Source organism: Dysidea avara, chromosome 7, assembly GCF_963678975.1.
Source record: "Dysidea avara chromosome 7, odDysAvar1.4, whole genome shotgun sequence".
Lineage (NCBI taxonomy): Eukaryota > Metazoa > Porifera > Demospongiae > Dictyoceratida > Dysideidae > Dysidea > Dysidea avara.
Genome location: NC_089278.1, coordinates 36743494 through 36771176, shown reverse-complemented (window position 1 = coordinate 36771176; position 27683 = coordinate 36743494). Strand labels below are relative to the sequence as shown.

Sequence of the window (27683 nt, the reverse complement as noted above, 5' to 3'; positions counted from 1 at the left end):
GTGGTTGAGCACACAAGGAAAGTAATAGCGTGTCTAAACCTCTATTGCTCTTGGATTTCTAACACCAGGACGCCTTGGTGGTTAAGATAGCAGAATAGTGATCAATAACAGATCGAAATACTCTAATAGAACAACCAGCTATCTCTAATAATATAAGAGCCTGTATAATTGTAATGAATAATGAGCTGCTCTCCTGCATCAGTTTAGGCTAACTTTCCTGATCTGAAACATAAAATAGCACCAACGCAAAAACCCAACACGGTGTACAAGAGTCCCAGCATTTAAGTATTTCAAAAATATTTCTATATTTAAAATATATTTGTAAATACAACCTAATTCTATTTTTGACTCTTTATTGTGATGTTTTTACTGTTTTAGCTAATACTTGTCAGGAGACACCTAAGAGAAACAAAATAATATATTGCCCCAGATGCAGTCTGCCCAGCTGCAGTCTGCCCAGCTGTATTAATGGGTCAACTGGTGGAACAAATTAACTGTCCTCATCTCACTCACCGTGAAACTACTATGCCGCAGGAGCGGATCCAGGGGGGGTTCAAAGGGTTCCATGGAACTCCCCTTTTGAAAGAGCCTCTCTTACTTGAGATACTCTAGTGGAGCAGTCAAGATCGAGACACTCTAGTGAAGCAGTCAAGATCGAGACACTCTAGTGGAGCAGTCAAGATCGAGACACTCTAGTGGAGCAGTCAAGATCGAGACACTCTAGTGGAGCAGTCAAGATCGTGACACTCTAGTGGAGCAGTCAAGATCGAGACACTCTAGTGGAGCAGTCAAGATCGGGACACTCTAGTGGAGCAGTCAAGATCGGGACACTCTAGTGGAGCAGTCAAGATCGAGACACTCTAGTGGAGCAGTCAAGATCGGGACACTCTAGTGGAGCAGTCAAGATCGAGACACTCTAGTGGAGCAATCAAGATTGAGATACTCTAATAGAGCAGTCACAGTATTCTATGTGCAGAGTTAAACTTAGTATCACTATCTATGGTGAGGGGTAGCTATTGTCAGTAGGTGATGACCTTTTTTTCTTTGGTCTTTGACTTACAGCTAGGCTAAAGTTGAAATTCCAGAGTGGAACCCCCCTTTTAAAAAGTCTGGATCCGCGTGGGGCAGCAGCAATCTAAACTCAGTTATGCACCTATCAATGTTAAGCCCTACTACCCCCCTCCCAGGTTTACTAGGGGATTAGTGGAGGATTTTGACCTGTTTTGATCTGAAACTCAGTGGGGCATTTGACTGCTTGAAATTTTAGGTGTTTGTTCCCCCATGGGGTGGAGAATTAGATTTTTCAAAAAGTCAAATCCCCACTACGCCGACTCCCGCACCACGCCCGGGAGGGGGGATAATAATTATCCCCCACCTACCCCCCTCCCGGGCGCGTAGTGGATAGGTCCAGGATAGGTGCATTATGCAGCACAGAAAACAGTTATAAAACAACTTGCCATTTAATCGTTAGTCCATGGTTAGTCCGAGGGTCAAGCCCAGGGTTAGTCGCATGATCAGTGGGTGAGCTTTATGTAGAATTAAGCGGGTCGATAACTCCAATTTATGATAACGCGAATCATAGATGCGCGAACTGATGATGGAAAGAAGTTGCCGGTGTCAATGAGCTGGGCACCCTGGAACTGTGAACTAGTATTATTAGTCCATGGCTGGAAGCTTGTACTGGATACACAGAAGATCAGGCCTCCATCCTAGATCTCCATTCTTACATGAAATCTCGCACGAAATGGAAATGAAGGTAAACACACATAGACTAATGGAACTTGTGACATCACATCAAACTCACATTAGTGTTGAAGTCATTGAAACTCCAACAAATAGTAGGGGAGAAGTAATATTCAACAGGATTGTGTAGTACAGCTCATCACTCAGTAATTGGTACCACAAAATCCTTGATGTTTTACACTGGATGTCACTGGATAACTCAGAAAAGAAACATTCCACATTGATTTGGGTATGTGATGTACGTATGTGTAACAAGTTGTAAATAGCTAGGTTTGTTTGGTGCAGTATATAGACTCTGAGAGTGCCTTGATAAGGTACATACATTACTGAGACTTCTGTGAACAAGACTTGCCTGTTTTGAAATGAATTCTGTAAGATCACATGACAAGTTTCCTATTGGCGTGTCCATGATCTGTGCCATTTCATATACTCCATACCACAGATTAACGCCTACTTATGATTAGGTTCAAGTGTGTATGGCAGTGTAGCTACTCTAGTTCCCAGTATATTACAATAGAACATCTCCCACCCATATGCATATCTTTAACATGACTGTCCATCACACAATTATATTTTTTATAAAATATTAAAACAAGTATTTTAGTAATTGACTGCCTGGTGCCTTCAGCCAACCATAAGTCCATGGTTAACACTATATGGACTTTCGCTGTTTGATATTGCTTCGGCCCGAGATGTCTGTTTATTCAATTCAACATGTGTAACCACATCCATTCAGAAACACCTTGTTCTTCTAATTATAGACAGGAAGTTGTTAGGGTGGAGACTGACTAACCTATAATAACTCAACACCACAACACAGAAAATTGTGTAAACCAAACAAGTTAGAAGATTATTATTATTATATTATTATATTTGTTACTGTGCAGAAATCAAAAAGATTGTTGTGCACAGGTGTGATCATAGTGAATGTTCAGGTTAGTACAAAACTCATCTAAGGTAGGGGAGTGAATTACAAAGGGGGGGAGTGTGTTCCAGAGTCTGATTGTAGAAGGGAAAAAGGAAAATTTATAAGAATCAATCATAGTGTCAAGCTGTTTATAATAACCTTCCCTTGATGGACGATGATTAGGTATTAGATCATTTGTGGGTATACTTAGATTGCCATTAATTATCTTAGTTATCTTAGACTTGTTTCTTCTTTCTTCGAGGGTAGGTAAATTTAATGATGACATCATTCTTGTTACACTACTAAATCCAGAAAAATCATTGTAGCAAAATCTAGCTGCTCTCCTTTGGATGGACTCAAGTTGGTTTATGTTGGTGTGGGTGTGGGGGGCCCAGACAGAGGATGCATATTCAACAATGGGACGGACCATCATCTTATAACAATTGCTCTTAACAGAAACAGGGTATTGGTGAAGGTTACGGCGCAAGAATCCATTAACCTGGTTTGCTTTGCTAGTGACTCTTTGAATGTGTTCATTCCATGATAGTTTCTGGTCAATGGTGACCCCGAGATATTTCGTGTGAGGAACCTCAGAGATGATAGAATTCTCCAGATGATAGCTATGAATGATGGGATTTCTTTTATGTAGTAATCATATGGTGATTATCATTTGTTAGTGTGGAATCCTGTACGTACCTTAGTAATGTATATTGGGAAGATGTTTCTGTCTTGTGTGGCCAATCCAGGTTTGACCATGAAGTGTGTTGCACCTTCTAGATGGTAGGTGTATTGCGTAGGTCACTTTTTCCTTTTTTCCATATTTTGTTAATTGGTCTTGTTTCTCAGAATAACCAGCTTGGTCTGTTTGCATAAATCTCCTGTGTCTAAATCATGGTAGTACATTTTTTAGACAGTCTAACACACATACACACACTCATATTACTGGTTGATATCATACCCTTTACACGCACAGGTCCATCCACGTACATTACAACAACAGCGGAGAGGTAAAGAGGAGGGGGTATACCACAAGCAGAAGTTGATGGAACTGCAGAGCCTGTTGAAAGTAATGATATGGAACTGTTTGTGTTGAATGCTGTAATTACTTTGGGCATTTGTGTAAGGAGAATGAAACTACAAAAGATTTTGATGGTAAAATGGTTGATATTGAAAATAGTGACAAGCAAAAATTTGTGAGCGCTATTTCACAAACATCATCACAATCTGTTTCCAAGTCAATTTTGTATTGCAACATCACTAGATGGCTTCACTGTGAGCTAGCTGGCTAAACTTGAAGTTTATCCTCTTCAGCTCATGTTAGAGCTCAGATACTTTGCATGCTGATTTGCCAAACTTAAGTTGTTTACTGTACCATAATTGTTTTGTTTTGGATTTCAGCATGATCTCCAGATAACTTGTGATCTAGGCAAATTCCAAAGGAACCACACAGCCTGAGGGTGGGGTGTGGGGCATTTCCTGTGCACAAGTATGATTTCTCATATAAGGGTCATTCATTAATTACCATCCCAGTAGGACCTTTGAGAAGACTGAAGCCTTGTCAGTACAGGGAATCAGATTTTTGTGTGACTAGAAATTTTGTCTGGATAACAGTTTGGCTTACTTGTTTGGACAATACAGTGAATTGTTTCAGTATATAATACATTAGCAACTATGTCCTATGGCTTCCACAAAGTTGTTATATGAAGCTGTAAAACCACTGTCTCCACCTGATGAATTGAACGTCTGTTTAGTACAAATCTGAGTGAAATTCTCTGAAGTTTGTACTGTGGTTACAAAACACTGTAATTTTAACACAAAAATTGATTCTCTTCCTACAGCTAATTGTAAAACTCCCCTAAAGTTCTTGTAGTGGCTTGTAATAGTATTGTCTTTAAACGTATGAAACAGATATTTTTCGTATGACTACTATGGCTTCAAAAGGAGATTACTGTTTTTATAAAAAAATTGGAGAATTCTCTAGCTCATTTGATCAAGGAGTAAAAATTACTGTAATACATTTGTTACAAACATACTGAGGTAGCAGATAACAAGCTTAAGAAGCGTAGAGCTATAACCGTGAAACAAGATCCAAAATTTGTACAATTCCAAGTCAAAATGCTATAAACTGAGTATTAAAGTCAATACTTCTAACTGGAGATGATTTTTAAGTACCACAAACACATCTGATGCAAAAAGGAAGCACAGATCAATGAAAACCAATATTTAGCATGTGAAGCCATAGGAATTCGTAGTGTCCCCCCACCCCTTAAGTGTGTTATTAAAATGTTTTTTTTCCCTTTAAAAATTAAGTTGAAGTTTTGTCCCTTGATAGAGTTTACCCATTAAGTTGCTACTCAGTTTGTAATAGCCTCTGGAATAGAACAATAAGTAGTCTATCTAATGGTGTTTGGGGTCTGTCTATCTCCCAACTAGGAAATCACCTCTGTTGTCTATTAACAGCACACTTGGTGATATCGTAGTATAATGTAGAACTTGTCTGAACTGGTCTCAATTTCTTGACCTTAATAGGTGGCTGGTGAATTAGTGTATAGACATCTCACTTATGTAGGAATTGTAAAGTTTTAGAGAGGTGACCTTTCTATACAGGTGACCACTAAGACAGCTTCTGCTGTATATTCCTTTAACTTTGTTGTAGATTGTACTTATTTGAATGAGTTATTCTCATTCACTAATAGAGGTTTTTGCAGGGGCATTCACCGATCATGTATGAAGACATTGTGAGTGGATAGAGTACCAATACCCACAATACATTAGAAAACTTGCAACTCAATTTTCTTGAGCCTCACTATTAGTTTCGCTCCAGAAGACCTCTTTGTGCAATGGTATATTGTACCTGTTAAACATAAATTTGTGCCAGAACTTCTTGTGTGAACGTTTAAAAAACTCTGTAGAACACTCCACTCTTTATCCACTCATTGCACCCTTACAAAAGCTTTATATTGTTGCGGGCCTAATACAGACATGTATGTGCTGCTTTTTGGCCTGTAAACTGCCTGCTACAGGCAGTAAGATGGTTACAGGCCTGCTAAAGCTGTTATTCTGATATGATTACAGGCCTGTATGGATCACCTAAATGTGCCACAAACCTGTTGTTAACACTTACACATTTAATAAAAAAGGTTACAAGCCTATAACAGTCCTTTTCTCTCATGAACACAAATGTCAGTCCTGTGTGACTATCCAATATCATGAATCTCCTATAATAAGTAACATAATTGTATGTTAGCAGGCCTGTAACATGTGTGTATTGTAAACTGGTAATGAGTCTGTGAAGTGTTGAAGAGCTGTGGCAGGCCTGTAGAAAATGGGTTCAGAGGCCTGTAGCATCTCAATCCCACAATGAAACATAACACTTGTCCGTAACGTTATAAATACAAATTGAAACCCTTATTAAATAGGAAGCTGGTGTAGTGCGTGAGTCAACATGGTGTGTGTGTTAACTGCTATATACTGTACAGAGATATTGGAAACATGCTAAGTGGGCGATTAGTGACACTATAACAAAGTAACCAGTGGTAACAATAGTCACTATAGCAACCAGAGTACATGTATATACCAGTCCTATAAGAAATTATTTTGCAGGATGGATTTATCATGTATCTAACAATGCAGTCCTGTTACATGCCTGACAAATACCATAATATTATTGTGACAGTACGTATGTGATTTGCCTTGCTGTAGGCCTGTCTGACAATACTGTCACAGGCTTACTTCACTCCTAAACATCAGCAGGTAGGCTTTTCACAAGCCTGTGACTGGCATGTTATCATATTATAAGTACCTCTGCTTTATAGGCCTGTCCCAGGCCATTTACAGTAATGTTTTATTGTAAGGGACTCCAAAGATAATAAATAATCGTATGGAACGCTTCCTGCAAAACCTCTATATCTATAGCCTTATGTTATGTTCATGTTAATGTGGTCACACAAAGTTAGACAAATAACTGTTAGGATGTGATGTAGTCATATTGTATTTCTTATGGAACTGGAACTATTGTTATACCTGCCATTTTACTGTAGTGTTTTAGTACACATGAATTACAGTGGAACCTCTTTATAACAACAGGCCAAGAATTGTCTTTCTAATAAAGAGATTAAGATGTTGTGCCCAGCTGGGCCTACAAGACTATAACATGTCATATCTGTTGAGACCAAAATCTTTAATTTGTCCTTGTGTCTTTGATTTGGAGTAGGTCCTAGATGACTGTAACGTTACAAGGTAGTAATTATCATACATTTAGCTTGTGGTACTCTACACACTGTGTGACACATCAGGTTAGGTGTAAATAACTGACTGTACCTTTCCTGTAGTACTTCCCTCTGTGCAATTTTTTGTTTGTTTGTTTATTAGAGACACTAGATGAATCTTTATAGTTCGCTATCTTAAACACTTTATGGCACCCTTTTATTTGTTGTTGGTAACCAGACAGCTAAGAGGTCCCAACTGGTAAATTTAGAGGTGTGTGATGACTAATTTTGACATATCTCAATATTTCCTTTGAACTTATCTCAATTATCTCACATATCTCGATAACTGAAACAATTGTTTATTTTAGTAAACTGCCAATATTGTAACCAGTAAAGTGAGCAAATTGCAATTTGAAGGCTATAAAAAAGTGAAAAATGTTGTCTTAACACTGTTCCCAAGTGGTAGGAGAGTTGGAGCCCCCAGGAGGTGCTTACACCATCAGGTATACCAATAATTTACGGAAGTTTACTAGTATCTAGATTAATAAACTTATCATCCTTATCTCGATAAATCTTGTGATATCTCGATAATGAAATATATCTATATAATCGCACATCTCTAGGTAAATTAAGAACATTTCTCTTTGGAAATCAGTAGCGCCTATTTGATATGGCTGGGTACTGTCATGTCCTTATAAAATGGCTCCACATGTACAATGTGTGATAAGTGAATTTCATGAGTGACTGATGTCAGGGACTCTGGTCACCTATTCTAATGGTGAATGCCATTCAGGAATGAAATTCTCAACCAGGGTGTTTACAATGGGCCCCCGTTAATGTTAGCCTTTTAAAAACAAGGACACTGGACACTCCCTGAGTATGTAAAGTGACTTGGCTATCGAATACTTTGGTTATTTTGGTTGATGAGGACACCTACATAATCCAGACCCAGCCAAACTGACCTTGAAAATCAGAACATTTTGATAATCAGGAGCTCACTATTGGTTGGTCCAAGGTGTCCATAGTACACATGTTTCACTGCATGGTACATCTCTTGTTTTATCTCCTCTACAGATGTGGTTGGAGCTTATAAAAGTTTATTGAAGGAGAAAGAAGCTTTAGAGGCCAGTTTGAAGGCTCTAGGTACTCCTAGAGGATGTTCCTCTCCACAGAATAGGACAGGTTTGCAAGTACCAGCAAAAAAATCTCCTGGGGAGGAGAGTGATCGATCAGTAGGTCCTTCATCAACTAACCAAGTAAAGAGCTAGTCATGTTAGGCCAGTGTATGTGTGTTTAAGTACAAACTAGCATGTTTGACCATATATTGCATTGCTGCCATCATCTAAAGCTTCCTACAAGTTTGCTCTGTGTCCCCTCACTTCCTTCATGTACTACAACACACCACATATCATCTGTGTATTGTGACACCTACAGGATGATGACGACGACGATGATGATGGATTACATCATAAGGTGAATACCCTGATGCAGTCACTGGCTACTCTGTCTGAAGAGAAGGCTAGAATTGAAGCTAGTTTCCAGGCTGATAGGAAAATGATGTTAGTAAGTGTGTGTGTGGGTGTAGTGTGTGTGTGTGTGTGTGTGTGTGTGTGTGTGTGTGTGTGTGTGTGTGTGTGTGTGTGTGTGTGTGTGTACTTGTGTGTACTTGTGTGTACATACATTAGCTTGGCATTTCATGTAGTGGTATGTGTACAGAGTGTATATTTCATTCTCTTGTAGGCCAATCAAGAAACACTTTATAAGCAGCCTCAAACTGAAAGAGAAAAGGCAGAAAAGGAACACAACGAGTTAAGAAAACAGCTAGAGAATGTATGTGGTTTACTGTAGGGCTGCAATCAATATTTGCTATCCGAATATTATTATTTACTATTCAGGTATTTGCTTACTAGAGTGTGTATACTAATATGGAAATAGCTTCGATTACCAGTTATATTTATAGATGATGGCCTGTTCTACTAAATTTGACATCTGTTGCAGCCTTAGTATACAGTTCATAAAAATTGACACATTGTATGCACATGCACACACATACACGCATACACACTTACATTACTGGTCAGTAACATGCCCCTCACATATACACAGGTCCAGTCCACACTACAACAACAACAACAACAGAGAGAACGTAGAGAGGAGGAGGTACATCACAAGGAGATGTGGATGGAACTGCAGAGTCTGTTGGCACTGGAACGAGTTTCTAAAGAGGACCTGGAATTAAAGGTATGTACAGAATGGATTATACCTGGACATCAATAATTGTACACTATGAAAACATCAAGATCAAGATACTCTAATTGAACAGTCACAACAGTCAGGCAAGTATTCAGCAATAGTAGCTACCAGTACCCATAAAGTGCTTGGTATGTTTACAAATTCAAGTTTGAGTTACCCTAATAGAACAGTCACCAGTCAAATAAATTATAAATTGTGCTGTGATAATTAACCTGCTGAAATCATTCTCAGATTCGATCACAGAGGGTCTAGGGGGGTGGGCGTACCCCCCCCCCCCCCCCCCCCCCAGTTCCCCTAGCTTAGCATGCTTCACATATCAAGGTATATATATATTCCCTTTAGCTAGCTGTATTGTTATGTAGCTATAGTACGTACGCGTTGAGCTGAATCCTCAAAAGCATTTAATAACTCATGGATGATGCAGTTACACATGATCTTGAAATTTGGCTCATTTGTAGTACTGCTTGACCCACTAAAAATATTTCAAAACCTTAAATGTATGCCATAATATTTAAAATTTTCACCATACATTTCCTATGGGAAGCCATAAAGGTGCAGCATTGTTTCCCGAATTTGTAATGGAACCAAACCACACGTGTCTGTTGTTGACAAATTTGCTATCACCATTAATCATCTGGTTGGCTGAAATGTTTACTCTCATGAGAAAAAAATCCACTTTTAATTTTTAGCTGTTTTTCAGGATCCAGCTCAATTTGTACATACTATAGATTGTGACATCATCAAAAGTCTGGCTATACCCCTGCTCATAGTATATGTGACCGGATCTGCGAAAACCCGACACAATAGCACAAGCCTAAATTTCTAGTATAAAGCATTGAAAACAATTGGTGAAATATTTGCATATATTATTGAAAAAATTTAGTAAATTTTTTGAACGCCTCTTTCGTAGTGAAGGAAGGGACTAACAATAAAAACCTGGATATTATCTTATTCGCCTGCTCAAGAGGAGTTAGAAAATCTTTGTTTCATTGCAGTAGACCCTAGGATATGCAAGTTATGAGCGTTTGTTTAAGTGACGTCGAAGCGATCATACGCGATTGATTTTTCTTCATGAATTTTACCTTTGAATCCAGTGAAGAAAAGAAATAAAAGAACAAAATGACCCAGTAAATGATTCCCCTATCCATGGCGAACACGATGGTGGAAATTGCAGCCAAGTACGTCCATCCTTTCGTAAGTTACAGCCGTTTTAGTAAGTGCCTGTAATTTTTCCCCCCAATACTTGCTGTACAAATCGATTTTTCTGTTGTTGCTACTTTGTAGGGCTGTAACTCCGAAAGTTATTGGCATATGAGGCTGAAACTTTGCTAGAGAATACACTTGGCTAAGTAGATTATAAATATTTAATAAACAGAAATTCGAAAAATGCACTATTGTGTTGGGTTTTTGCAGATCCGGTCACATATGAGAACCATTTGTAGGAATACTGAACTAGAATGTGCTGATGTTTGCTACTTGTTGAAAGTGTTTCAAACTGCTAATGGTAGTAATGTACAAGGTGATGATTACTCTCTTACAACAGTCAGACTATATGAGATTATTCTAATAGAATAGTCACTGAGTTGTAGACATGGGAGTGAAAACTTTGATCTCTTTAAGCTCTTGTTGTAAGTGACTGTGTGTTCTGGTATACATCCTGTACGTGTTATATGTGAATTGTTTGCAGTGATTGTTTATCTGAAGCTCGAAGTTCTAAATAATGCACACTTTGGGACCTTCATTATTTGACCTTTTGTTCTGTTGGGGTAGGAGTGACATATTATCTGTGTCAACCAATTTAGTTAGACTACAGGTAAACACTAGTGCATGGACTAAGATGTAACCCACAGGTGAACCAGCTGAAACATCTTGTTGCAGATGCACTGTTGACATCCTTGTGACAAGTCCTTTCATTGGCCCTTTTTTCTTTCACCTTATAGTTAGCTAGGTTAAGTAGTCATTTAAAGTCTCCAGTTCTTGTTAGGTTAGGTGATCCAAAGGCTGCAGCACATGTTGCTGTCAGACCTTCAGTGCTGGTCACTGTAAAGTGCTAATAACAATATATGTATATATATATAAGTCACAGGTGTCACTAGTTGTAATAAACACTGTTATAATCTCTTACGCTGGCCTAGCTTAATTTAGGACCTTTGAGCCCAGTTAAATACGGTATAAATTTGTAATACTCTAATAGAGCAGTCATTTTAATACAGATTATAGTCATTATAGATTACCAGTTTTTCTGAATCTCCTATCCTAAACCCCAGGGCTCTGCCCAGGATTTCCTGAGTGGTGGCCTAAAGCTAACGTGAACTGATATGCTGCCTATCGTATTAGAATGTCTGTGTGTTACATTAGGGTATATTGCATGTACATCAGTAAAACATGTAAGAATTGTTCTGGTTGGATTTAAGAAGGTACTGGTTGGTTTTTAGAGGTACTGGTGACTTTAAACTACTGCCGACCAGTGTAGGCAGAACCCTGTATATCCTTATAAAATTCCTTCTAAGAAATAATGATGACCTTGGGTGCTATTCATATATTAAATAGTTTCACTCCTTTTTATCACTTTCATTTTAAAATTAGTATTTGAGTGGAGCTCTATATTTATGTACTTGTAAATGAATAGACTTCAAATAGTTCACTTGTCTAAACACTTGTATTACCCTGAGACCATTGAGGTTTGATAAACTGATGGTCTACTGTTTCTACAAATCTTCATGTTGTTTCTCATTGTACTTCAGCTACAAGATCTGGAGTCATCACTGGATACACACAAGCTAATGGGACACAAGGCAAAGGAGTATGAACAGAACGTCTCAGTCTTGTCACAACAGTTACAACATGTCACTGAACAGTTGAGTAGAGCAGAAGAGCAGGCCTCTCACCCTCAACCATTATTAGCCACACTACAGCAGGAAATGGAACAGATGAAGGTGTGACGCATTCAGGGGAATATCCTGGGGGATTTCTGAACTGATAGTATTGACTACTCTAATAGAACAGTCACTTAGCTGTGGAAATGTACTGTAGCTACCTGTACTCTGGGGCATAACAAGCAGTAGCAGCACACATGCATGCAAGCACACACAATACACACACAGTGAGTGATACGCTACATTTATTCTTTTGTCATTTGTAGGAGGAACACCTTCATGCGATGGCTAGGGAACAGTCCAAAGTGTCAGAGGTGGAGGATAGACTGCAACAACAAGCATTAAGGGAAGAACAACTTGTCTAGAAACAAGATGTCCACTGTCCAGTCTCTCAAAGACGATTGGTGAATGTGAATGTCAACATGAAGACCACAAAACAGTAAGCACATCACAAGTGACATAATATGATGTAATGGAGTTACTGTAATGTATTGAAGGAAATTAAAGGAGAGAGTGTCTCAGTTGGATCAAGAGAACACCACATTGACTAAGGCACATGTGGAAAGGTAAAGAGATGATCATGTGATTATATGTGTATGACATGTCATTAAACTGTGATAATCCAGAACACTTCTATATTCATCATACAGTACGGTAAGGCCACTCCAAGAAAATTTATTGTTTCCCATTTCCCACCCGCATGCAGATTCTCTTCCTGCATGGTCATTCATTATTTCTGTCAACTGATCATTTTATTCATTATTTATCCTGTGATTGTATAGCAGTAACTAGTTTAGCATTTAGAAAGCCCATTTAGCTAGCTTATCACTGTTCAGGTTCTTAGTTTAAATATTTCTACTGTATTCTTACTGCAAGTTAGTTATGAATTTCAAAAATATGTGAAATATCTATAATGAATAATGGATAATGAACCTCCTGCCCACGTTTATTTTTGAGTTCAATGAAATGGGAAACAAGGAATTTTCTTGGAGTGGCTTAAAACTGTATATTAGGGATCATAAAGGTTGGATTTTTTCTGACCAAAAATGTCACCCAGAAACCAGCCTCATTGTTTTGACAGCTTGGCAGTATTGGTTAAGTATAACTAAGCCTAAAAAATGCCTGCAGAGCAATCAGAATGGCCACTTGGTTTACTGAAATTGTTTTCGTAAAAGTGTGTGCTTGTGTGTGTGTGTGTGTGTACCTATCTACCTATCTATGTTTGTTCGTACGCACCCTCATGAGCAAAATCATTATAGTAATGGTAAAAGCAGCTTTTACGTAGGAAGTTAAGTGAAATGAAGTTACACAAAGGTAAACTTTGCTCTGAGGTGGTTTCTTTTTCAGCTGTCTGAAATACTGGTGTGGAGACTCTCCTCAGACTTTGTGAATTACCTTCCCTTCAGGTTTTACAGGCGTTTAACAATTGAAAAACAACAGTGCAGGCCTTGTAGACTACCAGGAATAGCCTATCCCTTCGAGTTGGAAAGGGGTCATATCCCCGATGTACGCGAATGAAAATGAAGAGCAGCTTTGAGGCTTTGTCAAGAGAATTTGTGGGGAAAAACACTATAGTCAAACTATAAAACAGTTTAGAAGATACTTCTGTGCGTAATATGTTGTTTAAAGCAGTTTGTTTAACAAGCACTTCCATAGCAACGTAATTAAAGAATTATGAAAATTTCATGAATTATGAAATCCAAAAATTACAATGGCATTATTGCACAACTTCAATACATGGTTGGTTAATTCCAGATGAGTTAGCTAGCTGCATGGCGTCTGGTTTTTAGAAGTAGCACAACATCAACTTGTTTTTTGATGACTAGCAGTGACAGCAGTGACTATTGGTACCAACAGGAGCACATGAACATCACAAGGCTCACCAATATTGGTAGTACATCAGGCATCACATATTGTTCTAATTATAGTAAGGAAGTTGATAGGGTGGAGAATCATGAAAAACTTACTAACCTACAGGAGAGGAACACAAGACTGAAGGTGATCTAATAACTCAATACCACAATCACAATTTACTGTATTTGTTTTGCAGAAAATTCTTAAAATATATAGCCACCAACAAACTTGTGGACAAAACCGTTCTAACAAATAGCATAGAAGGTACAGTGATGATATAGTGTTGTACTTGTTAATGTTAAACTTTGTGCCTTTAGCACTGTATAAGACCCATAGGATCTAATAGGGATGATGGTTCTGTCTTTGGTTGCCTCTTCATGTTTACCTACTGAGTGAGGTGTTTGGTGAGCCTCCAGGTGGCTTGTGGATTAAGTCACACTTGACATCAATTTTTCTCCTTACTGTGTAGTTATTTAAGGCATTTTAGGTTTCCTTAGGTTATTAGTGAGTGTCTTGTTTCAAACTTAGCAAATTTTACACTGCCTGACTGGAATGACAGTGGATAAAAGCTGCATTGAATATTAAACTCATTATTCATTATTAACAAAACTATTTTGTAGCTGATACACTGTTACGTATCTGGATCCTATTACAGTAGTTGACTGTTCTATTAGGATATTAAATTGTATCACTTTTTGCATCAAACTAAAGAGCCATGCACTGTCCAGTCTTTGTGAATACCATGTGGTTGCCTGTGGTATGGATAACTACCAAGGTTCCACTGTATGTGTGTATCATGTATATATTATCTGTTTGTACCATTGACTACATCTTCTTGTAGACTTGACAGTAGCAGAATATACATCTCTACTATCAGATATACCTTCACCAAAGGTAGGTGATGATATCCTGACCATTTCCTAATTCAGGATACTAATACCTCTTCAGGATGCCTACAACAGCTGGCAGATTTGAAAAGAGTTTGACAGTTTCCGTACTAGAGCACATTCTGTATTGAAGAACAAAGATAGCAAGGTGCACAATGCTCTAATAATAGTCACACTCCTTTAACATACACCAGTGTCTTGTTACAATCTTAGTTATTGTTTGTTTACTATAAGGCTATGTATGATGTGTAGTGTGCGTGTGTGTGTGCGTGTGTGTGTGACATTCTAAATGCCAATTGAATGAATAGTAAAGAATATTTGATTCACAAACATTTACAATTGTGTTTTCATAGGACATAAAACTGCTTCATTTGTGCTGATCTGTTGGTACAACTACTACAAGCTCCATTTTTTATAAGTTATAAGAATATTTCATGAAATTTTACTGCTTTACCATTGTAAAGTATGTCATTCCCACAACATCGAATATTTGAAATTCGAATGGTTTGTTTTAGCCTTAATTTAGGCCATCATTATTATATTGCTTGTTTCACGTCACCCAATGGGACAAAAACTTATGTGGGTGGGAGGTGGTTATTGGTTATTAATTTGTAAATGGCTCAGGGCACAAAGTGCCTGCATCTATATAATAGTTATAAGGGGCACAATGTGGAGTCTATGAAATTTATAAACCCGAAGGCCCGGGCTGTAGCGCACAAGCGAGGCGAGGACGCTACTAAGGGCCTGTAGGTTTATAAATTTCATAGACTCCACATTGTGCCCGTATAACTGCTTAGACTCTATTTCACAGTACACTCAGATTACTTACCTCATCCACGGCTGTTTCTGCTGTAGGCTTGGTGAAAGCAGCTGGTTTTCTTGCGATAATACTAGCGCCATGGCAACTATGTGTTCTCACGTGACAAAATAATTGTGCTCGTTAAATCACTGCACGTGAACAATGCATAGTGATTGGATAAACCTAGATTTTGAGCATATGTTATAATGTGCCTGAAGGTGTGGAGTATATTAGAAAACAAGGTGGAGTATATGAGATTTATTACTCACCCAAAACAGCCTAAATAGAGTCTAATTATAATTACACAAGTACAAGCACAGTAGGGATATAACACTTTTTATTGTTTTACTGTGATTTAATATCATGGACTACTCCAACTTGTTTCAGTACTTTTTATCGATATGCTATGGTCCCTACTCTAGTTGAAAATTCCAAATTTTTTCGTGTACTTGTTTGTTAACTTTTTTTGTAAATAATTTTATTATGACTGGTGAACCCACGTATACCGCATCTGAAATGGTGCCGCGTGCCCCAGCTATATCAATTATTGTCTGAATCTGAAAAAGGGAAGTATTCATTACGCTTGGTTGTCAGCTATGTTCAACCCATTACACGGCAATACGAATCAAGAACTTTTCTGGAAGCACCTCTACAATCTACACATACCAAAAGAAATGGTGCCGTGTCAATATTGTCTGAAAAGTGAAGTATCCATTACACTTCATTGTTGGCTATGTTCAACCTGTTACAGTTACACAGCAATACGAATCAAGAACTGTTTGAAAAGCAGCTTTGCAATCAAAATAGTCACTATGAAAAATACGGATGATTTCTGTTTCGAAGGGAAACCATCATGTGCTCATGCCAATCGACACCTTTCCCTGTCAGCAAAGATGAATGGGACACGACACTGGTAAGTCCATGAAGAATGCATTGTACGTACTGCGGTATGCCAAAAGGCACCTGTCGGGCTGAAGCGACGTCGAACAGTGAAAAAATCAAGCCTGTAGCCTTAGCCATTATCGAGTTATGCTTGTCTGAAGGCATCAGTCAGTCAGTCAGTAGAAAATTCTGTCGAATAAAAAAATGTTAAAATTCCGTACCAATTTGTTGAAAGCGTTTTGGGTTGATCTGAAAGCTTGTTTGGGCTTAGTTTTACCTTGCCAATACTGTCTCATCGTCGTCAGGGAAAATTGAGGCTGGTTTTTGGGTGATTTTATTTCATGGGCCATGACCACTCCTTTGTGGTCCCTACTATACAGTTACTATTGTACTGTATGATGAGGAAGCAATATCAACATGTATTTGGCACAAATACAAGGTTATGACAGCCATTTTGAAGATACACGTGAGTTAAATGATGTAAAAAAAATGACAGTCCGGGTATGAAATCAGCATGCGGACATGTTTCATTGGTTCTTTGAGAAGTCTTCCTTAGAAATCAGTAGTTTCCTACTCTGACGTAACAATCAGCTTTACTGGGAGGTGTCAAGAAAAGAAACCTACAGAATTAACACTGAAAACTAAAAAAATACTAAATTAGGTGGAAACAATGGGAGGGGTGTTGATATTTTAACTTCACCTTCCACTTGTAATTATAAATAGCATGCAGGCACTTCATGCCCTAAGCCATTTACGAATTACATTTCGGGAGGCTCAGTTTCATATCAACATGTATTGTTTGAAGCACACCCTGGGGAAAAAACATTCCTACCAAAGGATGTTTTATCTTTATTCTCCAGTCTCCTATGGTAGAACTGCTGATAGGTACCCTTTGAGGAGCAGTCTGCAGCATCTAATATTTGCTTTGTTGTAGCACCTGCATCAGCAGCTTTAGAACAAGTTGCCCCTCGAACTGAATGTGACTTAAAAATGCTGGTGTCAATTCCAGCCTCAATCATGACTATTTAGCAATGGAGCATGAGGCTACTGGATTGTGTTCCCCAATGCAAGAGAGCTGGTCTTCGGAGTAGGAGATTCAAGCTTTCTAAATTCTTTAGTACAATCTTCATAAGCCTTTAATGTTTTTACTGAGCATACTCTGGGATCTTCCTGAAAAAGAGAGAAGATAAAATCAGCCCTCTGCTTAGATGATCTGCGTTGTTTAGTTAGGTGTGTTGGTCTAAAGGTAACCCCTTCTGTATGGTATGACCTCCACTGGATGTGTAAACTGGAAAGGTCCGCAGAATGTAAAGGCCTAGTCAATGCAAGCAGCATTACTGTTTTGAGGGTTAGCTGTCTGAGATTAAGATTGTCATTCTCTTCTAAACCTTTAAGGTAGGTGATCACTATGCCAACATCCCAAAAGGCTGAATATCTTGGGAGAGGGGCCTGGTGTTAAATGCTCCTTTCATCAACCTAGTAATTGTGGGGTGTGACCCCATGCTGACTCCCAACTGGGTCATGTGCAGATGAAATTGCTGCAAGGGCGGCCCCAGGAATTTTGGTGACTGGTTTCCAAACTTTTACTATACGCAAATTTAAATCTAGGGGGGTATGGTGGCAAGATTTTCCAGAAAAATTGTGTAATTTGAAATTGAATCTGGTAACAGTATTGACAGTTTAAAAATATAATTATGTTAGGTATAATGTAGGCTGCTTAATTGTGTTTGCTTCTGGTATGGTATCATGTGCAGACTAAAGAGTTGAGGGACTGAGCAGATTTGACATTTGAAGCATACAACAGGCATGAATGTTGTTCTGGGGGTCTTGGGACATGCCCCCAGGAATATTTTCAGATTTTAACACTCTGTTATGAGAGCCTGTATGTATTGTGCTTGTGAACCCTTTATCTGAGTATTGGTTACAGCATTTAATGAATTGTTTACACATGATGTCACATTGTGCACATAACTGTTTATACATAGTCATTTCCTTGGTTGCTGATGCTTGGGATTTGTCTTGTTTCCCAGCAGTTGCCAGCCTTTCTGTTTGTTGTAATGGCCACTGTGATGTCCGCCACCCCTGTGGCCTCCATACTTTTGAGAATGGCTTCTGTGAAAACCCTGCTGATTCTTGTCGGCTCCAAGGGTCTTTGTTAGTGCCACTGCTGCCTCAAGACTTTCCTTGGCCATGTGGTAGGGTTATATAATAAGCAGTGAAACAAGCTATATCGATGGTGTCATTGTACCATGGGTGGCATTGTACAATGTAGGGGTTTTCCCACATAGCTATGTTGTACCTAATAGAGGAAAACTTTGTGGCAAATTTGATCAATCACTACAGTTTAACCTGCCAAATATCTTTTATAACTGAAGAGGCTGAGCTTTAATTTGCAACTGTTTATTTTGCCAAATACAATTTAGGTGGTTATTTGCCAAAGTTTACCTTCTCCACAGTTTTCCTCTAACCACAATACCATCATTGATATATCTCTTGCTTCATTGCTTTTTATTACTGGGATTCCTACTTCATTATCAGATTTACAATTTTTAAATCCACTACAGTAAATCAGGTCACTGTATAATGTAACACAGGCATGAGGCTGCAGTCCAAGATCTGAGGGAATACATATCAGGCTAAAGCCTGAATGCCCCATGTTACAACTAATAATATGTTGATCCGTACAACCACTGGATGTATTATATATGTATGCCTAAAAATTTGGTTATGGGTCAGCAGCTAGTATATTGCTGGCTACATTTGGTTATGATGAAGGCTAGAGATATCACGGAGAATTTTGGTTACACAAATTTAATGTTTTAATCAGTGCTATTGAATCGTTTATTACAGAGTGTACTACAGACCTAGATGGGTAAGCTTGCTTGTAGAGTAGTTACTTCATGCAAGGTGGTAACTTCGTGTTATCAGTAATGGAGGTGTAAAATGTGTGGAAATACTTGTTGAATAAGCTATAGCACTAGTTCTCACCTTAGTCCAACATTTTTTTAACGTTAAATATTAGTGGGGTAGCAAGGAAACAAAACAATTTCTGTCTGAGTGGTTTATTATAGCCAAATCCAAGTCGTGCATACTAATCACTTGAGTGTTAATCCCCACAATCAATTTTGGCCTTAACATCTATATAGTCGCCGCCCAGTTGTAGCAAGGGCTACATTCAGATGTAGCCTGAGCATAGCCGCCAACTGGACTACATTGTGAATGTAGCCTGGGCGACTCCTTTGATCTGAGATGTGAAACATCAAAATAAAGTTCCCATTTCGCCATTGTTTTGTTCCATAGGGATTAGCATTGAAATTCCAGTGAAATGGTGACAGAGTGTTGGTAAAATAATTAATACCTTGTATTGTCTGAACTAGCCATTGTCCCAATTGTTTTATTTGTGTACAAAGTGACCTCCTAATTCAACCACCTGCTTAATAAAGTCAGGAAATTTGGCCCAAAGGTGACCAGTTTCTAGTGTAGATGTGTACGTGTGTGTGTGTGTGTGTGTGTGTGTGTGTGTGTGTGTGTGTGTGTGTGTGTTTGAGTGTGTGTGTGTGTGTGTGTGTGTGTGTGTTGTGTGTGTGTGTGTGTGTGTGTGTGTGTGTGTGTGTAGTGTGTGTGTGTGTGTGTGTGGTGTTTGAGTGTGTGTGTGTGTGTGTAGTGTGTGTGTGTTGTGTGTGTGTGTGTGTTGTGTGTGTGTGTTGTGTGTGTGTGTGTGTGTGTGTTGTGTGTGTGTGTGTGTGTGTGTGTACATTAGCATGCCATTTCACATAGTGGTATGTATATATGTCATTCTCTTGTAGGCCAATCAAGAAACACTTTCTATTTAAACAGCTGCAAACTGAAAGAAAAGACAGAAAAGGAACACAACGAGTTAAGAAAGAAAAAAACAGCTAGAGAATGTATGTGGTTTACTGTAGGGCTGCAATAAATGTTCAATATTTGGATATCCGAATATTATTGTTTTGCTAGAGTGTGTATGGTGTAGTGGAAATGGCTTTGATTACCAGCTATATTTATACAAGATGGTCAGTTCCACTAAATTTGACATCTGTTGCAGCCTTAGTATACAGTTTATACAAAAATTGACACATTTATACAGTTGAAAGGCTAGAGGCTAAACGACATAACATACAGCCACCATTTTACACCGCAATACTTAACTTACATATAGCAAGTGTCTTATGGGATTACGATGTGTGTCTGCCCTCTCCAACTTGTATTTCCTTTTATCTCCAATCACCCTGGCAGTGTGCGAAATAATGCCGGACACCAGACAATTTCCGGTAAATTACACCAGCCATAATTGAATTTTTCTGGAAATACTGTCCTTTCAAAATTTTTAGTGTTAGCATTGGGCTAGGAGGGAGGCCAGACATGATGGTATTGACATGTAACACATGCACACATGCACTTATATTACTGGTCAGTAACATACCCCTCACACACACACAGGTCCAGTCCACACTACAACAATAACAGAGAGAACGTAGAGAGGAGGAGGTACACCACAAGGAGATGTTGATGGAACTGCAGAGCCTGTTGATACGGGAACAAGGTTCTAAAGAGGATTTGGCATTAAAGGTATGCACTAAATGGATACCACTCGAACATCAATAATTATACACTATAAAAACATCAAGATCAAGATACTCGAATTAAACAGTTACAACAGTCAGACAAGTATTCAGCAATAGTAGCTACCAGTACCCATAAAGTGGTTGGTATGTTTACAAAATTCAAGTTTGAGTTACCCTAATAAAACAGTTACCAGTCAAATAAATTGTAAATTAAATTGTGCTGTGATAATTAACCTGCTGAAATCACTCTGTATTATTCAATCACAGAGGGTCTAGGGGGGTGGACATAGCTCCAGTCCCCCTAGGTTACCAAGGTATTCCCTATAGCTAACTATATTGTTATGTAGCTATAGTATGTACGCATTGAGCTGGATCTTCAAGAACATTTAATAACTCATGGATAATGCAGTTACACATGACCTTGAAATTTGGCTCATTTGTAGTACTGCTTGACCCACTAAAAACCTTAAATGTCTGCCATAATATTTAAAATTTTCACCATACATTTCCTATGGGAAGCCATAAAGGTGCAGTATCCTTTCCCGAATTTGTAATGGAACCAAACCACACGTGTCTGTTGTTGACAAATTTGCTATTACCATTAAGCCATTAATCATCTGGTTGGCTGAAATGTTTACTCTTATGAGAAAAATTCACTTTTAATTTTAGCTGTTTTTCAGGATCCAACTCAACTTGTACATACTAGTGCTGAAACGAATAGTAATTTTTATTATTCGAATAGTTGTGAACAAAACGACCGAATATTCGATTATTGTATAAACTTCTTCTACTGAATAAGTACTGAAACCTTATTGTTAGGGAGCAAGGCTAAGCCTTAACTATTTATAAAATAGAATTTTTACATCATTTCATTCACAATCTTAAGTTTCAAGGGTGGCTTTTCCATCTGAATGCAGTGTACAAAGTGCTAACGATTACTCGAATAGTGTGTTAACGAATCAAATAGTGTGATGCCGACTGAATAGTCAAATAACCGAATAATTGTTTCAGCACTAGTACATACTATAGATTGTGACATCATCAAAAGTCTGGCTATACCCCTGCTCATAGTATATGATAACCATTTGTAGGAATACTGAACTAGAATGTGCTGATGTTTGCTACTTGTTGAAAGTGTTTCAAACTGCTAATGGTAGTAATGTACAAGGTGATGATTACTCTCTTACAACAGTCAGACTATATGGGATTACTCTAATAGAATAGTCACTGAGTTGTAGACATGGGAGTGAAAACTTTGATCTCTTTAAGCTCTTGTTGTATGTGGCTGTGTGTTCTGGTATACATCCTGTACATGTTATATGTGAATTGTTTGCAGTAATTGTTTATCTGAAGCTTAAGTTCTAAATAATGCACACTTTGGGACCTTCATTTTTTTTACCTTTTGTTCTGTTGGGGTAGGAGTGGCATATTAAGTATCAACCAATTTAGTTAGACTAGGTAAACACTAGTGCATGGGCTAAGATGTAACCCACAGGTGAACCAGCTGAAACATCTTGTAGATCAGTGCACTGTTGACATCCTTGTGACTTGAGGTGTCCTTAGTTGTAATGTACCATGAAACCACCTAACTTCAAAGGAAAATTTCAGGGTACATATCTCATAAACCCTGGCTTGCCATGGTACATTTAAGTTAAACCATGGCTGGCCATGGTTTATTTTAGTTAAACCATGGCCTTGATATCTGGTGAGGTAACGTTAGTTTGTTTTTATAAGAATCCTGGCAGCATTCGATTGTGGGAGTTTATTATTGCTCACGTGATGAAAACCATGAGGCCAATTTTCCATCCTACAGCACTCAGACGGAGGCGATTCGACTCCCTCACCACCCTATGAGTTGACAAACGAAAGTTCAAGGTGAGAACTAGTGTCATGGGTAATTTACAAGCGCTTGTCCGCGTGTTTGATTATGTACCACACCCACTTTTTGTATATCACGAGGTAACCACTCCACAGCAAAGCTTACCCCTCTAGATGTTTAGAAAACTGTGTAAACAGTGTTTAAGTGATGTAGCAACTTTGAATCACTTGTAAAATCGCTAAATTGAGTGTTTCCGTGATATCTGTAGGATTTGCCCGTTTATATTAACAAACATAGTCACAACGTTAGTTGTTGCTGTCCCATAATCGAATTTCACAAGTTGGTCTACATAATGAATTCAGTAGTCGTCGTCTTGTATTGGCTTGGGCAATAAATCGCCTGCAGGGTGCATGGTACATATCAGTTGTATCACGTGCCCTCGTGATTTGCCTGATATGTACACCCACGCTCTCGGGCCTAACGGCCCTTGAGCTTGGGTGTACATATCAGGCAAATCACTCGGGTACTCAACCTCCACCATTATTAGCCACACTACAGCAGGAATGGAACAGATGAAGGTGTGACGCATTCAGGGGAATATCCTGGGGGATTTCTGGACTGATAGTATTGACTACTCTAATAGAACAGTCACTCAGCTGCAGTGGGAAACATAGCTACCTGTACTTTTGCAAACCCTGGGGCATAACAAACAGCAGCACACACTCACACGTACACACTACACACACGCGCGCGCGCGCACACACACTACATGCACACACGCACACACTACATGCACGCACTCACTGCACACACACACACACACACACACACACACACACACACACACACTACACACACTCATACACTCACTACATACACAGGGAGTGATACACTACATCCATACACCATTATTATTATCCTTTTGTCACTTGTAGGAGGAACACCTTCATGTGATGGCTAGGGAACAGTCCAGAGTGTCAGAGGTGGAGGATAGACTGCAACAACAAGCATTAAGGGAAGAACAACTTGTTATCAGTCTAGAAAACAAGGTGTCCAGTCTCTCAAATAAGATTGGTGAATATGAACGTCAACATGACCAAGACAAGACCACAATACAGTGAGCACATCACAAGTGACATAATGAAGTTAATGTGGTGTAATGTATTGAAGGAAATTAAAGGAGAGAGTGTGTCTCAGTTGGATCAAGAGAACACCACATTGACTAAGGCACATGTGGAAAGGTAAAGAGATGATCATGTGATTATATGTGTATGACATGTCATTAAACTATGATAATCCAGAACACTTCTATATTCATCATAGAGTATGGTAATACTGTATATTAGGGATCATAAAGGTTGGACTTTTCTGACCAAAAAATGTCACCCAGAAACCAGCCTCATTGTTTCGACAGCTTGGCAGTATTGGTTAAGTATAACCAAGCCTAAAAATGCCTGCACAGTGAGCAAAATGGCCACTTTGTTTTTATAACTGATGACTAGCAGGCTCACCAATATTGGTAGTACATCAGGCATCACATATTATTCTAATTATAGGCAGGAAGTTGATAGGGTGGAGAATCATGAAAAACTGACTAATGTACAGGAGAGGAACACTAGACTGAAGGTGATCTAATAACTCAATACCACAATCACAATTTACTCTATTTGTTTCACAGAAAATTCTTAAAATAGCCACCAACAAACTTGTGGATAAAACCGTTCTACCAAATAACATAGAAGGTACAGTGATGATATAGTGTTGTACTTGTTAATGTTAAACTTTGTGCCTTTAACACTGTATAAGACCCATAGGAGGGATGATGGTTCTGTCTTCGGTTACCTCTTCATGTTTACCCACTGAGTGAGGTGTTTAGTGAGCCTCCAGGTGGCTGTGAGTTGAGTCACACTTGACATCAATTTTTCTCCTTACTGTGTAGTTATTTAAGGAATTTTAGGTTTCCCTAGGTTATTAGTGAGTGTCTTGTTTCAAACTTAGCTTTCTGTGTAAATCTTACACTGCCTGACTGCCATAACTGGAATGACAATGGATAATGGCTGCATTGAATATTAAACACATTGTTCACTATTAACGAAGCTATTTTGTAGCTGATACACTGTTATGTATCTGGACCCTATTACAGTGGAACCTCCCTTATCCGGACTGGTGGTGTGTGATATAGGATATTTTCTTATCATGATTATTGCACACAACATATCACGATATACAATTAATCACTCAGCTAGTGTATTTATACTGATAACACTTGTAGTTGTACTAGAAGTACAATACAACATAGTACATAACTAGCATATAACATTGCAAGCAAAAAAAAGTAGACATCTTCGGTATATTTTTCTCTAATTGTAGCTAAAATCTATACCTAGGCTTATATCACAATATAAAGATTCTATATCATATCACGATATAAAAAATTTTATTATGATATTTCGATATATATCACATATCTTACATCACTAATCCGGACCTCTATTATCCAGACCTTTGTTATCTGGGCACCTCCATTGTCTGGACAGCCCAAATTGGTCATGTGGTTTGTAGTTTATTGACCATAATGAAGTTTGGTTTAGTTGGAAAGCACAAAAAGGGAGCCTAAAGGTTGCTGTTTACCTGTTTGGTGGCTTGTTTATTCTACTAATAATAACTACCACTTGGTTGCTAGGTGATAATGGATTTTTACAGCCCAGAGGAGTGACCATGAATGCTTCCCCTCTGTCCACTAAACTGAATACCACCAGCTGATAGCAATAACAACATCACTTGTATTTAAGTTAGTCACTTTAGCATAATAGCATGTTATTCTTAGTTATGGACATTTCTGAGATACAGACAGTAGTATGTACCAGACCGCCTGGATAAGAGAGGTTCCACTGTACAGTAGCTGACTATTCTATTACGATATCGTGACATTGTATCACTTTTTACATCAAACTAAAGAGCCATGTACTGTCCAGTCTTTGTGAATACCATGTGGTTCCCTGTGGTATGGATAACTACCAAGGTTCCACTGTATGTGTGTATCATGTATATATTATATTATCTGCCTGTACCACTGACTACATCTTCTTGTAGACTTGACAGTAGCAGAATATACATCTCTACTATCAGATATACCTTCACCAAAGGTAGGTGATGATATCCTGACCATTTCCTAATTCAGGATACTAATACCTCATCAGGAATGTCTACAACATTTGGCAGATTTGAAAAGAGAGTTTGACAGTTTCCGTACTAGAGCACATTCTGTATTGAAGAACAAAGATAACAAGGTGAACAATGCTCTACTAATAGTCACACCCCTTTAACATACACCAGTGTCTTGTTACAATCTTAGTTATTGTTTGTTTACTATAAGGCTATGATGTACACGTGTCTGTTGTATTTGTACATAGTTGTTATACTGTACAAGTAGAAGGAAATTATTTTTTAAAGTTAGATTAGGGATCAAAGTTAGAAAGTGGTGAAACAAGGGAATAGCTAAATATAGTGAACAAGAGTGGTTGTCTGTAGTGCTCGGCGGTATTGAAATTTGAATGAACGGTATTAGTAACAGGAAAATATTGTGGTATATCGATATATAGTTAGCTTGTTATTGTAAATATTGCATCATTTCTTGGGCCTAGTATGAAGCAGTGTGCATCCCAAAAAACCAAAAATATATAGTTCAGTACAAGTAGGTATGTGTTGTAATGTGACAACCTCACGTTTTTGTTTAGGGTGTGTCTGCTAAATCATCAACAAATTGGGTAATTGAACACCAAAGGCTAGCTGGGTTAAAAGTATACTGGTATTCATCAATATACTGGTATTTCGATATATCGGTTATCAAAGATGTCACGGTATGATAATCGGTTATGATAATTTACAGTGTATCATGATAAACGGTCTTACCGGCATATCGCAGAGCACTAATTGTCTGTACCTGCAGATATACTAATGGACATTTGAATGTGTGTGCCCCAACAATCAAATTATTGAAAAGTGAAGTGGATTTGTATTCAGCTATGTTCTCCCTGTTACACAGCATTACATACAAAGAACACTATGAGAAGTGTCTCTGTAATCAATCCAATTACTATGGACAATATGTGTGTTTAGGGTGATACGTATGTAGCTAGTCAACACAACCACAGGGAAGCCATATCGTACTTTTCATTGTGTAAGATATTTTACGATGATTTTTGAAGACAGCATTCCATTATGTTTTGGGGGATCCCCCTACCAGCTAACAGTCTCACTTAGCAGTCACCTCATTAATATCACTTTATTATAGTGACCATGTTTACCACCTCATATTACTTGGTACCAATAAAATACAGTGTTAATAAACTTACTGTGTAACTTTTCACTATAGGAATTGGTGGTGGGCACTAATCAGGAGGTAAAGGAGTTATTTGAGGAGAATGCTGAGTTGAAACAACAACTAGCTGAACAACAAGCACACCATGAACATGAAATGGAGCAGAGTTTGAAAAAGAGTCACAACTGAGAGAGAGGACATGAGGTCCCAACATGGGGAGTACCAGAAGAAAATTGGACAAACAGAAAATGGCTACAAAGTGTGCATGTGTGCGTGCGTGTATGTGTGTGCGTGTGGGTGCCGTGTTGGTGCGTGCGTGCGTGCGAGTGCCGTGTTGGTGCGTGCACGCGTGCATGCGTGTGTGTAAATTATGTACCATACGACAGGGAATTTTGACAAAAGGAAAAGGTGATGAATCACACTTCATCAGTTTTCATGGATTAAATGTTGACAAAAGTCAAGAAATGATCAATCTAAACTTGTACTTTTAAAGGTGCTTTGGGCGGTAGTGACAAACTAAAAGTTGATGGATTTAACTGGTTCATCAAATT

The 27683-nt window shown here is 38.4% G+C and overlaps 2 protein-coding genes across 7 annotated transcripts in view; one reads left to right on the top strand and one right to left on the bottom strand.

Moving 5' to 3' along the window:
- LOC136262576 (FERRY endosomal RAB5 effector complex subunit 3-like) overlaps positions 1-1722 on the bottom strand; it is an 80256-nt gene extending 78534 nt beyond the window's left edge. Inside the window, exon 1 of the mRNA XM_066056911.1 lies at positions 1458-1722. Coding sequence (XP_065912983.1) covers positions 1458-1460 — 3 coding nt within the window. The 5' untranslated portion in view covers positions 1461-1722. The remainder of the gene's footprint in view (positions 1-1457) is intronic.
- On the top strand, positions 1365-27683 carry LOC136262582 (GRIP and coiled-coil domain-containing protein 1-like). 6 transcript variants are annotated; one of them, XM_066056929.1, is made up of 23 exons: positions 1365-1521; positions 1583-1756; positions 1810-1972; positions 3624-3716; positions 7933-8114; positions 8293-8421; positions 8599-8688; positions 8965-9099; positions 11856-12047; positions 12254-12426; positions 12485-12553; positions 13916-13985; positions 14038-14105; positions 14683-14735; positions 14790-14876; positions 20216-20314; positions 20868-20996; positions 23747-23928; positions 23982-24052; positions 24368-24437; positions 24490-24553; positions 25905-25957; positions 26012-26034. In XM_066056929.1, the coding sequence occupies exons 6-10, from the start codon at positions 8344-8346 to the stop codon at positions 12350-12352; spliced, it is 594 nt and encodes a 197-aa protein (XP_065913001.1). In that variant the 5' UTR covers positions 1365-1521; positions 1583-1756; positions 1810-1972; positions 3624-3716; positions 7933-8114; positions 8293-8343; the 3' UTR covers positions 12353-12426; positions 12485-12553; positions 13916-13985; positions 14038-14105; positions 14683-14735; positions 14790-14876; positions 20216-20314; positions 20868-20996; positions 23747-23928; positions 23982-24052; positions 24368-24437; positions 24490-24553; positions 25905-25957; positions 26012-26034. The 6 variants fall into 6 exon arrangements, with proteins under 6 accessions (XP_065913001.1, XP_065913000.1, XP_065913004.1 ...); XM_066056928.1 differs by adding an exon at positions 2505-2584 and having other exon boundaries at positions 1365-1756; XM_066056932.1 differs by having other exon boundaries at positions 1365-1756; positions 20216-20285.

Coding starts and splice junctions, on each gene's coding strand:
- LOC136262582 (XM_066056929.1), top strand. CDS start 8,344: ATGCAGTCACTGGCTACTCTGTCTGAAGAGAAGGCTAGAATTGAAGCT. Junction 9,100..11,855: donor AAGAGGACCTGGAATTAAAG/GTATGTACAGAA, acceptor ATTGTACTTCAG/CTACAAGATCTGGAGTCATC. Junction 12,048..12,253: donor AGGAAATGGAACAGATGAAG/GTGTGACGCATT, acceptor TGTCATTTGTAG/GAGGAACACCTTCATGCGAT.